Source organism: Carassius carassius, chromosome 49, assembly GCF_963082965.1.
Source record: "Carassius carassius chromosome 49, fCarCar2.1, whole genome shotgun sequence".
In the NCBI taxonomy this organism is placed as follows: domain Eukaryota; kingdom Metazoa; phylum Chordata; class Actinopteri; order Cypriniformes; family Cyprinidae; genus Carassius; species Carassius carassius.
This window is the reverse complement of record NC_081803.1, coordinates 8,584,009-8,601,382: the sequence shown is the minus strand read 5'-3', so window position 1 is coordinate 8,601,382 and position 17,374 is coordinate 8,584,009. Positions and strand designations below refer to the sequence as shown.

The window sequence follows — 17,374 nt, the reverse complement described above, 5'->3', positions numbered from 1 at the left end:
GAAATATCCACCCATGCATTTTAAATACCAATCACAGAAATGTACACTGGTTTTTCATTTTTATTCATTATATTATCATTTAAACAACCCTGTAACCATCATAGCAGATTCTGAGCAAACTGAAAAGTTAGAATAGAAGAATGACCTAAAGCTTTCTGCTGAGGAAGAAACTGATTTATTGGGCATTTGATTGAACCAATTCTACACATGAGCAATAATCATAAAAGTAACAGCTGTGCCATAATGCCCAATATAGCAAGTGTCTGTTTTGTCATCTGATGCTCTCTGATGACAAAGTATACAGATATTTTACAAAGACACTTTAATACTGATGATGAATTATGGGACAACGTTACGAGGGAGATGCTGCAAAACTTTCACTTGCTGTTACAATTGTGATTTGTTGTGATGACTAAAGGTCTCTAGAACTCTATACTTTTTAAGTCAAGCATTGCAAGCTCAAATTGCCTGGGATCCCCAGGCAATTTGCACTGCTTGGTAATTGTTCAACAAAGTATTGATAGTTGTGTAAATATTGTCATACTAACAGTTGTCTGAATTTTTGGTTGATTGTAATTTATTACATACCTTTCTATCAAAGTCATCTGATATTATCAAGATGAATTAATTCTGACAGTTTAAGTTCTTGTCATATTTTATTACCATTTTCTAAACTATATCAAATAAACTGTGATAATGTGAGAAATGTTGAAAGTGTCTGAATAAATTTTGGTTTGACTGTATATTAAATTTTTACATCGAAGACTATGCAGTGCTATTTTACCTTTGATTATTCAGGTTCTGTAACTAGACACCTACAAACCTAAAAAAAACTTAAACATTGTGTAAACAGAACAAACAAATAAATAGGATGAACATACAAATTAAACACTTAATTTATAAGATATTAAAGTGAATAAAGTGCACATTTTTCACATATTCTTTCCTTTTAATCTAAGCATTGTTGAGCCAAACCAGTATGACACATGGTATATAGTCTAAGAGATCTGATTTGTTCATAACACAAATAATTTTCTCTCTGAGGACTGATTTATTGTAGTTTGCTAACTGATTTAGAATTTTTAGTGACTTCAGGCCATATGAACCTCTCACTTTCTAAAAGTGGCCCATGAGCTAGCAGTTTGAGAGACATAACATTTCTATCTCACATTTCACTTTGTTGCTTGCTTTCTGTTTTGTCTCAGAGCTGTATGGTATCTCTTGATCTGTCTGTCTGCCTCAGATGTGCTGCATTTGGGTACCTTAGAAACTAAACATCACAGAAGTGTTGAGTTACAACACGGCACTGTGTTTTCACACCATCTTCTCCCCATTTCGCTCTAACCACACAAACACTGACATTCAAAACACACACACTTCTCCACCCACGGGACTTAACTGGCTCTTCTCTTCTATCTCCATCAGTATTTTGCTGATGCTGTTTGAAAGGGCTAAAAGACTTCTCTCTATAGATTCACCATGATAGCAGAGACATCATACATGCTAAAGAAGGCTAAGGGCTGAGCCCCCCCCCCCATCTATAAGATTAAGAGTCAAATTGATCTTTTATATCTACTTTTTTTTTTTACTTTATTCTTTTAAATTCCTCAGAAGAAATTAAAATGGGAAATTTCATCCGCTTAGAATACCAGACATTTACTAAAACCCAAGGCCACAGTATAGTTGTTCCCTGCAGTTATTGTCTGAAAGTTGCCTTCAATCAATAACGGCACAAATACAAAATGACAGTAACTATTAAAAAATAATCACAGAGGTCTGGACATGGATTACAACATTCAGTTAGGGCTGCAATTGGCAGTTATTGGGCCCCAAAACAGGTTTATTGGTTGAAACTGTGATTGAAGACTGCAAGGTGAAGACTCTATTACGGTCTGTTTGAACTCTTACAAAATAATAAAAATGTATTATATTACCATAAAATTATATTGCCACAAAAATATTGTCATTACTTAAAAAAAAAAAAAAAAACATGCATCCCATGGTAACGTCTAAATTAACAGGTTTTATATAAGACAGCACTATGGCAAAACTTTCATTTTGCACAATGGAAAAAAAAAATGTGTCTATTTATTTGTGCAATCGGATCTGTCATGTCTGTTGTCCCATTAAAATAAAATGTGCCATTCATCTCAAAGTCATCCTAAATGATCAAGAGATAACTGAAAATAATCTGGTATCTGACTGGCATCATTATAAACAGATATCTGCAATCCCTATTCTGTAGCAACTAAGGTATTTAGTTAAGGTAAACTATGCTTAAAGTACTACAGTAAATGTCTGTGACAAACGTTTTAGAAAAAATGCTAGTGCAGCATAATTGTGAAGTTAATCAGCATGCAACAGCATTTCAGTAATTCATCACCTTCAGTGACTGAATGACCACTCATTCATCACCAGTCTCTAATTGGAGGTCTGGGGGCCAATGGACAGACAGAGTGAGAGAGATGTCGTCTTGACAGACCTCCACATTTTCAAAAAACACTTGCTACCCATATTCAATAGCAGAGGTGGGTAGTAACGAGTTACATTTACTTCGTTACATTTACTTGAGTAATATTTTGGGGTAACTAATACTTTTCGGAGTATATTTAAAGATGGGTACTTTATACTCTTACTTGAGTAAATTTTTGGGGAAAAATCTGTACTTTTACTTCGTTACTGTGGGCGACGCTCCTCTCGTTACTTTATCTTAATGCTATAAATGTTATAAATGCTTCAGGTTATTCCAAACGCGCCGTCTACTTTTCTCTGGGCAATGAGCGATGCCCATTTGCGAATGATTCATACTTTTGAGTCAATTCTGTTCAAAGGCTTGATCAAACCAATTGGCAAATGAGTGAATTGGTTCATGAATCAGTTTGAACGAGTCGTTCAGTTTCCTGCCGCACGCGCTGAGCGTCTGAAGTGGTTCACTCAGAGTTGTAATGTTTAAGAACAGAAAGAGCATAGAAACGTGGCTGGAACTGCACTGAATTGAAAGCAAATCTGCAAAGGCTAGTATTTGCTAGCGATGGAGATCCTTATTAGATGAACACCGCGTGTGCTGTCTACTGTTTAACAGGTAATAACTTGGGCTACATTCGATTACAGTACACGATACCACTGTGACAATAGTTTGTTGTACGTGTGTGGCTTATAACAGAGGGGAGTCAAGTTGAATGCAACTTCCAAAAGACAAATAATAGCCGATTAAGATTTTATTAATTTTAATACAATCACACCGGTGCGAGTACGTTCAGCAAGTCATATCAGCTGCTAAATTCAGATCTGTGATCGCTTGCTGGCGCTGAGCCAGAGACAGAGCGTTTTTACAGCACTGCGCATTATAACCAATCACACATGATTCTTTTGAGCTTATTAAAGCATTGGCCAATCAGAGGTGTTCAGATGAGTCATCGCTAAAATGCCGGTGCTTCCTTCACTCGCTCACTGACTGAATACCTCTTTCTGGCGAATTCTCTCGTCAGAAACAACAAAGTGCAGATGTGTGTACGAATCTTTAATTAAGATATTGATTTCACAGTGTTAACAGTTTCAGTGATTTTAATGGGAGTTTCTGAGAGTGATTGAAATCTAGACTGTCAGTGAAAATGATCTTTAATAATGTAAACGTTATTTTCTCTCTTTCTGAACAATGAAAGATTAGTAGCAATATTTATATCACATTAACTTTCAATGTTAAATTCACATTTAATATAAAGTCAGTTGTATTAAAAATATGTTATGGCATGACACCTATATCTGTTACTTAAGTAAACAGACAAGGTTTAATAATAAATTACATAAATTGGAGGCTGATGAAATATATACATTTATACACACACACATACATTACATACATTTTATCTATATATCTAAATAAAAATAGGCTCAGTATATATGACCCAAAGTAACTAGTAACTAACTACTTGAGTAGATTTTTTATCCGATACTCTTTTACTCTTACTCAAGTGACTATTCAAGACTAGTACTTTTACTTTTACTTGAGTAAATATTTCTAGAAGTACTTTTACTTTTACTTGAGTACAGTTTTTGGGTACTCTACCCACCTCTGGTCAATAGTTGTTTTATATACCATAGTCAATACCATACCATAAAGTATGTTGTTTTGAAAGAGTACTATCAAATGTGATGGATGAATTTCAAATTTTTGTTCACATTTGCTCAACTAAGAAAAACAGACATTGCGTTGTTTTCATATGGATAACTTACCACAGAATATTTTTTTTCGGCTGCACTTGTTTAGTTTAAATGTAGACATGTCAGGCTTTCTATAGATATATCTCTCATGTCTCTTCGTTGAGTATTCACTGAGTAACAGTTTGTAAATGAAGATCAGCGCAGACAAAGGCTGCAGACAGAACACCTTTTAGTGCACAAAGTTTTGTGGTTATTATGTCTGTATACAAAAAAGTAGATGCTTTACAGATTCGATTGATGTATTTCTCTTATCTGTACAATCAAAACTGAAAGTGTAATTCAATTCAACTTGTTCAGTAACAAGTTATTTTCGGGGTTATCAGGAGAAAATGCCTCATAACGCATATACGCGTTAATCGACTTCAGAGGGTTGAACCACTATCAACTAAGGAGTCATGGAAAGAGAGAATGATTTACAAGTCACACATGAACATGCATGTGTCACAGTTCATGAATTCACTGTTTTCTTCGTGTCCCGTGTATTTGTTGTTCTGTGTTAGTGTGGGTGTGTGTGAGTGGGCGTGACCGTTCGTTCCCACTGATCAGCACACCAGCTGATCTCATTCATCACACCAGCTGCTGCCAATTCACTCACCTATAAGAACTGATCGCACTCTCTTCTCTTTGTCAGATAGTTGTTTAGGTGTCCACAGTGTTGTCGTCATTGCCGTTCCAGTCCTGTTCCGGTTTCTAGTTCCTGTTCGCTGTCCCTTGTGATATTCGCCCTTCTCGTCTGGATGTTCACCGTCACCTGTCTTCACCAGCACGCTGACCATCTAGTCCCTGCACCACCAGCCCACCCGAGCTCCAGTACTTCTCTGTGTCTTTTCTACTCTTAAATAAAGAGTTACTTGCATTATTGCTTCCGCCTCTTGTATCATGACAGCATGAAAACTTTCAACTGAATCGCTCACACATTGCCCAAATCCTCACAAACATCATTGATATTAAAATCAGTGAAGCAAATTTAGGACTCAAGCCTAATTACAAGCTTGTCTGGGTAAAGTAATAGCAAATGAAAAGCATGCCATCCCTCTATTCTCTAATGAGATTCTGACCCAGAGGTCAAGCAAATTATAAATATTTCTGAAACTGGAAAAAAAAAGTACAAGAGATTTTTTGCATGCTTGCATAATGGAAAAGGGGATTACGGAAGAATACTTCCTGTCATCTGTTTGGGCAATGATGAATAAGGAAGAGAGACAGAAGGAGAGAAAAGATGAGACAGACAGAAGGAGAGATAAGGTACTGGGGGAGACATAAAGACAGAACTGGGCCAGCTAGGTCGGGCTGAGCCGTGCAGACACATGGGGAAACAGGAGAAGAGGGTTGTCCATGTTTGTCAGGGAGGTCAGGGAGGCCTTTGTGGAAAGTAATTGCTTGGGAAGCAGGAGAAGGTTAAACACATGCTCTGCCATGACAGAAACTACTCCTAAATCTGCAAAATAAACCTAAAAAAATAACACAAAAACACAAACACAAAAAAACACAAAAAAAGGGGAAGAATGTTCTGGCTTGTCATACACTAAAAGTGAATGGGGACAGGGGCTGAAAAAAATAAAATATATATTTTTAATAAAACAAATTTAGAAAATGATGTGGTCCATAAACAAAAATCAAATAATCACATACTTTCTCAAGCATTTATTCAGTATCCCGTTATCAGTGTTATTAAATCATGGAAACATAAATGCCCTCTGAATGATCAATGTACCATAGAGAAACACAACCATAAAACATGATCTTTTAAATAAAATGATCTGACTTGGCTGCTATCCTTGTGTATCTACTGAGAAATCAAATTGGCAACTTGCTTGAGGCCAATACTTGATAAAAGCAGGAATTTAAAATAATGTATGTTTTTTCTGTGCTTTCTTTGATTGCACTGCCACCTTTAGAGAGATTATGAGCAGGAGATGACATTCAAGGCTTTTGTCCTAGAAAATACTAATTAAATTATCACAGTTTTTGCCCTCTTCTTAAGTGCCAGGAACTTGTTTGTCATCTGACAATCAGCAGTTGACACACTGTGACCTTGTCTGTTGAGGCAACGGCATTTCTGACCGAAGGTAAATCAAGCTGGTACTTTCTAGGTGCTTCAATAGCAGATTTCTGTGAGGATGCCAAATAAAATTTGATTGACTGACTGGCCTCTTGAATACTTGATTTATTGAGGTTGCGCTGAAGAGCTGCACATTTTTATGTTGTGGAAGCATCTTGCTATCGCTACAAGGTAAACAGCCAAGACAGATTCAATTACACCAGGCACATTTTAAACGTCTTAGCATTGCATATCCACACAATCAATGCTAATCACAAAGCAGTTTGACTCAGAGATCATGGTCAGGGCTTTTCCCTCAAAAAACATTTCCACATCTCCTCTTAAACATCCACATTTGGTCCTTGCAATCTCAAACATTTGGTTACGTCTAGGAATGCACACAATCTTAGCGGAACGTTATTGGAATTGGCTGATAAAGGCTTAAAATGTAAACATTGGTTGATAAAAAAAAAAAAACAAGAAAAGAAAATTCAGATATGCCTTGCCAATAAGACGGATAGTTCACTTGTGCTCAGGGTGTGCTAGAGAAAAGATCATGTTAACAGTGCAACTTTTGCCTAAATTATCCTTAGATTCACCAGTGTGCGATTTAGTCAAAAGTCACTAGTGCAGCAGCAGCAACAGCAACCTCGCCCGGTCCTAATGCCCCTCTAGTAAACCATTTAATTTATTTAGCAGCGGTTTTCAACTCCAGTTCTCACGCCACATCACAACCCCATACCCCCACCCCAACTATGCATATTTTATATATTTCTCTTATCTTATCACTTCAGACATTTGTTCTATTTGACCATAAGTGCCCTGTGAAGTGAACATCACTGGATATTCACAATGATTTCAGTTCAAAGTGAGCGTGTATTCAATTTAAAGGGCATTAAAGTGTGCAAAATCAGAATTTAAATTGTCTTTATTTACAGAGGTATATGATGTCACACTCGTCTGTGTGTGAAGACACTGCAGGCAGCAGCCCAGAGCAAATCCAGGGTTCGAAATGACTTAGGACTCTTGGGGGGTCCCCTAAAATTTAATTATTAAAGGTTCTGAAGACTACCTTGCTACACGATACAATGTTTTAAGTTCTAACAAATATGTTTTTGCTAAAAAGTGGCCAAAATTTAAAATAATTTGTTTATCATTTCTGCAGAGGTGAGTTTCAAAACAAAAAATTTGAACAATATCAGTATCTGCATCAGCTATCAGCCAAAATAATTAGAAAAATATTGGCATATCGGATATAGGCAAAAATAAAATATTTCATCACTAAGTACATCCTTACTCACAATGGTCAATCCAGGACCAACAAAGCTAATCTTACTCCAAAACACCACCGTACATTTACATACAGTATTTGTGCACACATGAATAATCACACTGTGATTACCCATCTCCTCCATCAGATGATGCAGCAAATTACTTCAATCTGACATGCTTGCAAAGACTATACCACATCACTCCAACAGTGTGAACCATACACCTGAAGCAGCTCTTTAAAACGTCAAACTAATGCAGTGTGCTTGACTGCACATTAGTCTACAGTATATGCACTGCTATTGTTCTTCTTTATCATTTGAGAAAATACTGTTGTCATTGTAAACAGAGCATTTAAACAAACATCTCCTTTTACATAACTTTCACATAAGAAAACATTTTACACCTGGTTAGACTGATTAGAAATTGTTAATGAATAAGACAGGTTTCTAAAATCTCACACTAAAGTTATGAACATATTTAATTAATCTGTACTGCTTGAATGTGAATGTGTATATATGCATTATAGCACCTTTGTTTCCGTCTCTAGTGTGTCACTATTAATAAGAGACAGCTGCCCATCCTGACACACACTCTTAGTGCCTGTCTGTCTCTTTAAGCAAAGCACCCCTCAGGTCCTGCTCATTTCACATGCTGTATTTGCAGAATGCCAAGAGACTGGAAAATACACAGAGATAAAGCGAAACCGCAGTGATGTCAGAAAGAAGAATGAAAGGTGGGGAGGTGGGGAGGAGGGTGAGTGAAAGAAGCTTTGAGTCGAACAGCATTAAAGTAAATGAGGAAAAAGATGATAAGAGAAAAAGATAGATAAGACAGAGAAAGTCTTTCTGTTTGCCTCAGTTTTACACCTTCAGCAAACGTCAAGCACTCCCAGCACACAGACTGCACGAAACTGAACACTAAACCAGTAAAAGTGGTACAATCCTAATCCCCTAAAAGTGATTGTGTACATGAGGATGTGTGTATCAGAGAGAGAGAGAGATGGATGAGGGGGATAAATGTGTGTGTGCGAGTGTGTGAATTTGGCAGTGATAACTGACTCGGAACGCATGACTGCAATGTTCTTCCTGAGGTGACTGAAAACTGTCACCATTGGCACCTAAAGCGCTCTCTCTCACTCGCTCTATCCCTCTCTGTTTCAGTCTACCCATCAAGGACAGACACGGCAGAGTGAAGGAAGAACAGTAGGGTTAACTCTCTCTCACCATCCTCTTTTTCTCTCCCTTCATCTGTCTGTTTTCTCCTCTCCATTGTTCTCATTCATCATATACTTGTTCTTCTCCTACTCTCTTTTACACTCACTCGCTCTCTTTCCCTCACTCGACTGTGCTCGCTCTCCCTCCCTCACTTGTTCGCTCATGAATGTCACCTTTACTGGTGGTAGCCGCTGGATTTGCGCACACACCCACATACACACACGCTTGCTGTTTTTGGGGTGGGGGGTGGGGGGCAATGTACAGCTGTGGGGAGAGATAGCGCGTGCCAGAAGAGGCAGAAGGGAAATTTCTCGGAGTCCATTCTTCTTTTGCCGGCTCCCGTCCTGCGACTCAAGGGTTTGTCCATGCCAGCAGCTGAAGCAGAAGTGCCTCTGGACGTGGGAGCACTGGATTACCACTCCAGATTATTATTATTATTTTTTTTCCCCAGCACAACTAAAGTTAGCCATAGGGACTACAGGCTGACCATCTGCTCGTTTCTGACAGGATCTATTAATGATTTGAGTCAAATAATTCTGCTGCTGATGAGTGAAGAACTTTCCACAAGGACCAGCCATGTGTGGGTGAGAAAGCTCATCGTTTCTGTGTGCTAAACTTTAGCTTTGTTTAGTGTTTTTATCTTTAGGAACAAGGGCAGGGGAAGGTAAAGGGGGGGGGGCAAATATGTCGGCAATGTCGCAACAATGACTTTGTCAGCCTTTTTCAGTATCTTTTTGTGGAGATGTGACTGTGCGATTTTCATTTTATGGATTTGTTATGGTGTCAATATGCATTTAGTGAAACAAACATAATGAAGGACAAACCATGGACAGGTTGTGAGTGGAACAGAACTTAACCTCTTACCTTACTGGAGGGAAACACGTGGACACGTGAGGAACCTATCTGAATTCTTGGCTCACCGTGCAAGGTTAGACCCTTGACTTTTATCTTTTTGTGCTGCTGGTAAAAAGACAAGAGCATCCAGAGAGGGTCTCTTAAGCAAACAGAGACCCCCCTCCCAAAGGTGAGAGGGGGGGGGGAAGATGGCAGCTCTTGCCAGTTCTCTCATCAGACAAAAACGGGCAGTCAAGGAGGACCAAGTCAACCGGCCGATAGCCAACAAACGCAAGCCATGCCCCAAGAGCAACAAGTCCCTTTGCCAGAAACAAATTCTTGTTCTCATATCAAAAGTACGGTTATGTGGCGGCCGCAGAGGAAGAACAGAAAAAAGACCAGGTAGGTTCATTTATAACATTTATTACAATTATTTTTTAACCACTTTTAACTGGTGGAACCAAATCCACCAACTTAAGAAAACAAAAGGTAAACACTTTCTTGCAAAACAGCAGAACGAAAAAGGATTTGATCTAAAGTTTCAAACTGATGTCATTCTTCTTGGCTTTTCCATTGACACATCACCATCACACTCGAGTTCCAACTGTGGTACAAATGTGCTGAAATACAGTCTGGTTAGAAATACAGTTGTCTCTGTGAAGCAATGCTCCATACATGTAGGTCACATAAAGGAGAAAACCCCTATGCTCATAAAGTTGCAGCGTTATGTGATTTATTCAGACTTTTATAAGAAAGGAAAGGGTTTGAAGGATATTTTATGTTATGAACAGAACCGGAAAAGGCAAGCCCTTTATAAGGTGTGATTTACAGTCTTTCAAAGTGTCCCACAAGAACAGGCTATTCTGGGTTGCATTAAGACCTGCCATTAAAATGCTAATTATTACCCCGAGACACATCATCACTTCTGTGTTCACACATGGGCAAGCATGTATGCATATTCGTATTTAATTTCCACTGTGTTTCAGAAAAGCTTGTTACTCAGTGGTGCCACGAAATTGGAAGTTGGACTCCGGCCATGTTTTAGTTCCGGAAACCTTGTCACTGGCCAAACAACAACAAAAAAAAAACTCTCTGATTACAGCTCTGATACGGAGACAGAAGCTTTGCGATTGTTATGCCAACCTACAGGGCAATAATGCTAAACACCAGTGTCCACAACTCTAAAATAATCTACCAGTTATATTGAAAGAAAAACAACATTGTTTTGTGTCGCTGCCATTGTGAATTTTGTAATATCTTCGGGTAAAGATGGAGGACTTAATGCTTATGACATTGTGCAATTAACACCACAGCCTTATAGACTAAATAACAGCATAATGAATAAAATAACTGTCAATGTAAAAACAAAATGAGAGAGAGAAGGGATAAAGAGATCAGTGAGGGAGTGTGTGAGTGTTTGAGAGTGAGAGAGAGTGGGTGTTTTGTATGTAAACTAAAATGATTATTGTCAGGGATATTAATCTGCCTCTTTATCCGCCTCTGTCACCAATGAACATGAATTGCACTACACTGCAATCATCAGAAAAAATATGGGTATAAACAGAAATTAATGTGAAAGGGAGAGTACGTGTGCATGTATTTTTATGATACTTAAGTAACACTGATAGCCTGTCCTGCTCCTGGGACAATATTCTGTAATATTTACAATCCTTTAATACAGTACCATTAGCATAATGTGATTTAGAGACATACTGAAATGCAGATATATTTCACACAAGCAAACACACCAAAAACGGCTCAGGAAATGACATATAATATCATTGCTAGCATAGGTGATACATCTGAATCAGGTATTTCCTTATACACTTACATCTAACCCTGCTGCAAAGATTTGAATCCCCCATGCTTGTCTAGACAAATTTATTCTAGTTAGTGCTGATTTAGTGCTTATCTACCAGGAGTCAAGGTTTGGATGGTTAATACGGCCTGTTAGCCCTTGCTGATACTTTTTAGCGGGGAAGTTCTTCTGAATACCTCAAGTTGTGACGTTCGAGTTGTGCTTCAAATTTTAATCAATAGCACTGTGGGTGAACTGAAGTGGCCAAAACTTGACAAATCCATGGGCGTCACCTAGCCACAGCAGTGTGGGTTCATGGGATCACTGCTGCATAGGCAGGTCAGTGATCCATATACATCCATCATAACAATGTCAAGCCCCTGCTGTACCCACAACACCCTTCACACCTGTCTCCCTAAGTCTCTGGTTTAGGACGGGTTCCCTTGCAGCTCTAAGATGGCGTCGTGGTCTCACACCCTCTGAGGTCGGCGCTGTGAGTACTGGTCTCTCGATCGATGCAGCTCATTAACGTATACTGATTAATCAATGCTCACCCTCTCCTTTTACCCAGTGACCAATTTCACGCAAGGTGGAGATGGTATAGAAACGTAAACCACACACACATACCCCCGTTCTCTTAATAAAAGAGGCTGTTTTACACCTTTACAGCTTTATGGAGCACTTGGCTTCTGTAGGGAGTTTGGCTTTATTTAACAACAAATCTCCTTATAGAGGAGGAGAAAGACACAGCGAGAGAGAAGCGTTTATTACAAGCAAAGCAGCAAGAAAAAAAATGCTTTTGCTACATAGTACACTTGTTTATGTGTACATTCTGATTAGATCTTAGACCAGCACAGGCAATGTTAAGGGTGCAAGCAGCCTATAATGTAGTATGTTTTCTTTTAAAGAGTCCACTACAGAGTTCAAGATTTAGTGATTCCTGCCAAAAAACTGAAAACTGAGAAGGGTTAAAGAGATAAGTCAGTGAGTGAGTGTGTGAGAGAGAGTGGGTGTTTTGTATGTAAACTAAAATGATTATTGTCAGGGATATTAATCTGCCTCTTTATCTGCCTCTCTCACCAATGAACATGAAATGCGACACACTGCAATCATCAGAAGAAACATTGGTATAAACAGAAATTAATGTGAAAGGGAGAGTAAGTGTGCATGCACTTTTATGATACTTAAGTAACACTGATAGCCTGTCCTGGCACCATATTATGTAATATTTACAATCATTTGATATAGTATCACAGTACCATAGTAGCATAATGTGATTTAGAGACATACTGAAATGCAAATAGATTTCTGCACATGCAAACACAAAAACTGGATCAGGAAATGACATATAATATTGATTTGCTAGAATAGGTGATATTTCTGCTTTTGGTCTTTCCTTATACTATAACTTACATCTAACCCTGCTGCAAAGATTTTAAATTACCATGATTGTCTAGACAAGTTTATTCTAATTAGTGCTGATTTAGTACTTAACTACCAGGAGTCAAGGTTTGGATGGTTAATACGGCCTGATAACTCTTGTTGGTACTTTTTAGCGAGGAAGTGTGCAGCACATTTTATGGAGGACTGTTTCCTTAACCTGGGAGAGTAGCCTATGCTGCCTGTGCACAAAGGCTGTTTGTATAAAGTGGGGCAATTCCAACTTTGCAAGAATAGTCTGGTGCTTCTGACTCACACACTGTAAGTATGTTTTCATATTTAAAAAATTTGCCACTGACTATTCAAACATGAGTTTTGAGCATTGTAGTGTAGTGCTCATTGTTTGTCCTTTCTCAGATCACAAATGCAGACATGGTTTTAGGTTTACGTGGCGCGATATGCAACACAACATGTAAAAAGACAGTATAAGTCATTATAATCAGTAATTATGTCCCCACTGGATGCAACAAAAACGTCCCTAGGTTACGAATGTAACCCTAGTTCCTCGAAGGAACGAGACTCTGCGTCGAGCGCTTTTGGGGAACGCCTTTGGCAAGAACAACTCTGAATATTGTGTGCAATTAGTCCAACGGAAGAGCGTGACGTCACAGGCGGGGTGACGTAGCGACCAGGAAGCTATAAAAGCACGTGCCACGCAGCTGGCTTCAGCTTCGAGTAGGGAAGCAAGTGCCGGCAGGGGTGCCGGGAGTATGGCTCTGCGACGCAGCGTCTTGTTCCTTCGAGGAACTAGGGTTACATTCGTAACCTAGGGACATTCCTCTTCAGGAACTCGAGCTGCGTTGAGCGCTTTTGGGGAACGATGTGCCAACGCTGCCAGACTACCAAACACCTGCCTAGTGTGTATCCAAAGAGCACAGCTAAGGCAAGAGGACAGATGAGCCAGGAGCGGCTCGCATATCAAGATTGTAAAATCTGGCAAATGTAGAGGGCGTGGACCATCCCACAGCGTTGCAGATTTCCAAGAGGGACACACCTGGTAGAAAGGCCTCTAAGGCCTTAGAGGCAGCCATACCCCGCGTAGAGTGAGCCTTGGCTCCCAAAGGAAGGGGAAGACCAGAGGACTCATAGGAGACGTTGATAGCCTCGACTATCCAGGGTCTGCTTAGAGGCAGGGGAACCCTTTTTAGGAGGACCTTAGCAAACAAGCAATTGGTCAGATTTTCTCCACAGGGCAGCTCTGTGGACGTATGCGTCCAGTGCTCGCACTGGACACATCCAATTTAGCTTCTCCTGGTCTGGCTCCCGAAAGGGAGGAGGGCAGAAGGCCTGCAGTACAATAGGTTGTGGTGTAACAGAGGGAACTTTAGGAACATAACCCGCTCGAGGGTATAAGAATGCTTTGGCCATACCAGGGGCAAAGTCTAAGTAGTTAGGGGCCACCGAGAGGGCCTGAAGGTCTCCAATGCTCTTTAGAGATGTAATCGCCAGTAACAGGGCAGTCTTAAGGGTCTTGAATATCTTGAATTGGCTCGAATGGAGCTTTGCAGAGAGCCTCTAATACCACAACCAAATCCCACGGGGGAATACGGGACTGTACTGGAGGTCTCAGCATCAGTGCATCGTGGAGGAAACTTGTAACTAGGGGGTACCTACCCACTGACTGACCAGCGAAAGGGACGTGGTAAGCAGCTATGGCCACCACGTACACCTTTAGGGTGGAGTGAGTTAACCCTGCAGAGAGCCTAGCTTGTAGAAACTCCAGAACTGTACCAACCGGGCAGGTAACAGGGTCAAGCTGGCGGTCTCTGCACCATGAGGTGAAGAGTTTCCACCTCAGGGCGTACAGTTTCCTCATAGAGGGAGCTCTGGATTGGAGGAGGGTCTCAACAACCTCAGTTGAGAGACCGGAAGCTATGAATTGTGCCCCCTCAGGGGCCACACCCACAACTTCCACAGCTCCGGAGCGAGGGTGGATAATTTTGCCCTGCGCCTGAGAGAGTAGATCTGTCCTGATCGGAATCTCCCATGGAGAGCCGTTGAGGAGAGAGATCAGATCTGCGAACCATACTTGGCCCGGCCAGAACGGGGCTACTAGTAACAGACGGACCCCGTCTCGGCGTACTCTCGGCAGAACTCCCGGGAGCAGAGCGATGGGGGGAAAGGCGTACAGACGAAGCCTCGGCCAAGTCTGTGTCATGGCATCTAGTCCCAGTGGAGCTGAGTGAACTAGAGAGAACCAGAGGGGACATTGCGATGTCTCTCGAGTCGCGAAGAGGTCCACCTGAGCTTTGCCAAATATCTGCCATATCTGCTTCACCACCTCGGGGTGGAGCATCCATTCCCCGGGCCTCGGCCCCTGTCTCAAAAGCATGTCTGCTCCCACATTAAATCTCCCAGGAATATACACTGCTCTTAACGAGAGGAGTTTGCCCTGGGACCACAGGAGGATCTGGTGTACCAGCTTGTATAAGGGGCGTGAACGCAGACCTCCCTGGTGATTGATATAAGAGACCACCGATGTGTTGTCGGTGCGCACTAACACATGACAGCCTCTCAGGTCTGGGAGGAAATATCTCAATGCTCGATATACTGCTAGCATTTCTAGACAACTGATGTGCCATGTCAGATGGCGACCGCTCCACAGACCACAGGCAGGGTGGCCACTCATGATCGCACCCCAAGCGGTGAGGGACACTGGCAGGGTTGGCAGACCGGCCTCCAGAGGGCACTGGGGTGAGACGGGCACCGTATAATGAGGTGGACACGGCTCTACCCCAGTAGGGGCTACCCTCATGGTCACTGCGCCTGTGGTGTCAGGACCTCTTTGTCGAGGACTTCCTAGCTTCGATAATTGCATGAAGATCTGATTTTGCTTTGGAAGTACCTGACGCAGAGCGACGCTTAGACCCACGGTCCCGGAGTGGGGGAGCACGAGTGGCGACGCTCTGCTTTTGAGCCTCGCGGTATGAGGAGCTTGCTTGTGGCGTGGGTATCTCCCGCCCAGATAACCCACGAGAGCGATGAGGGAGGAAACTCTGGAAACGCCGCCGCCTGTTTGCGCGCCTCCTGGAACCTGTTGACGATGGTATTGACTGTGTCGCTGAACAGGCCCGAGGCTTGAAGCGGGGCATCCAGGAGGCAGACCCTGTCACGCTCTCTTATCTGAGTCAGGGTCAGCCATAAATGCCTCTCCACGGCTACCAAGGCTGCCATAGACCGCCCAATCGCGCGAGCGGTCTCTTTGGTGGCGCGGAGGGAGAGATCAGCGGTCCGTCTAAGCTCTGCAATATTGTCTAAGCTCTGCAATATCGTCGGACTTGATCCCCTCTCCCTCGTCTACATCTCTCAGCAGGTCAGCCTGATATGCTTGGAGGACGGCCATAGTGTGAAGGCACGCCCCCGCCTGACCTGCTGCCACATAGCCCTTGCCCATTAACGTAGATGTTGTCTTTAACGGTTTTGTGGGCAAGGCCGGAGCCTTCAGAGACGACGCCGAACTGGGTGACAGATAGCTTGCAAGCGTCTGCTCAACCAGGGGCATCGCTCTGTACCCCCGCGAATCGAGCCCTGTGACATTGCCGTAATACTGAGGGTCGGGGCCGAAGAGACGGGTCGAATAGGGGTGTTTCCACGTCCTCGCTATTTCTTCATGGAGGTCGGGAAAAAAGGGAAGGCTCCGGGCTGGAGGTGGCTGTCTCGGCCGCAGAAACCGCTCATCTAATTTACTTTTCTGCGATTCATATTTTTTTCTGCAGGCCACTCGATTTTTGATTTATCAACTGCACGAGTAACCACCTCCAACAGCTCCTCATACTGGGGCAATAGGGGTGGCGAATCCCTACTAACAGTCTCCACAGCCACCTCATCAGATGAAGAGAGGTGGAGTGTCGACCCCTCGCCCTGGGGGGAAGAAACCGATGAGCGTGCTTCCGAACCCAGGGTTTGGGCGCCGGATCTGGCAGATGAGGAAGGAGATTAGGACTGGCCCGTCTCCATACCCTCCGCCAGATCCACCTGCAAACCCCACGAGTGCAGCAGCCTCTCTGCCTCGGCAGAAGCGGGGCCAGCACCGCGGGGAATGCTGGCGAAGGCTCCCTCCTCGAAGAGAGCCCTCCGGGATCGAAGCGTCCGCATCAGCAATCGTTCACAATGCGGACAGCGTGCTTCGAGACCAGGCAAACCACGCATAAATCATGTGTATCCCCAGCCATTATTGAGACAGACAACACTAAATAAGACTTACAAGACAGACCTTTGAACATGCACACACAGAGCGCTTGCTCAAAGACGCGAAGCTGAAGCCAGCTGCGTGGCACATGATTTTAAAGCTCCCTGGTCGCTGGTCGTCACCCCGCCGTCACCCCGCCTGTGACGTCACGCTCTTCCGTTGGACTGATTGCACACAATATTCAGAGTTGTTATTGCCAAAGGCGTTCCCCAAAAGCGATCGACGCAGCTCGAGTTCCTGAAGAGGAACCTCATTTGTAATGGGTTTTATTGGTTTTGTCTCATCGCACCGGGACACACAGCAGCACGTCTTGATTTTGCTGAGTTAGATGTGTTCCTAGGTCAACATGTTTTGGTGACCCTGGA

General features: G+C 42.2%; 1 protein-coding gene across 1 annotated transcript in view; it reads left to right on the top strand.

Moving 5' to 3' along the window:
- The first annotated feature begins 9,434 nt into the window (after nt 1-9,434).
- Nucleotides 9,435-17,374, top strand: part of LOC132132661 (fibroblast growth factor 11-like) — a 50,507-nt gene continuing 42,567 nt past the window's right edge. Inside the window, exon 1 of the mRNA XM_059545125.1 lies at nt 9,435-9,984. Coding sequence (XP_059401108.1) covers nt 9,792-9,984 — 193 coding nt within the window. The 5' untranslated portion in view covers nt 9,435-9,791. The remainder of the gene's footprint in view (nt 9,985-17,374) is intronic.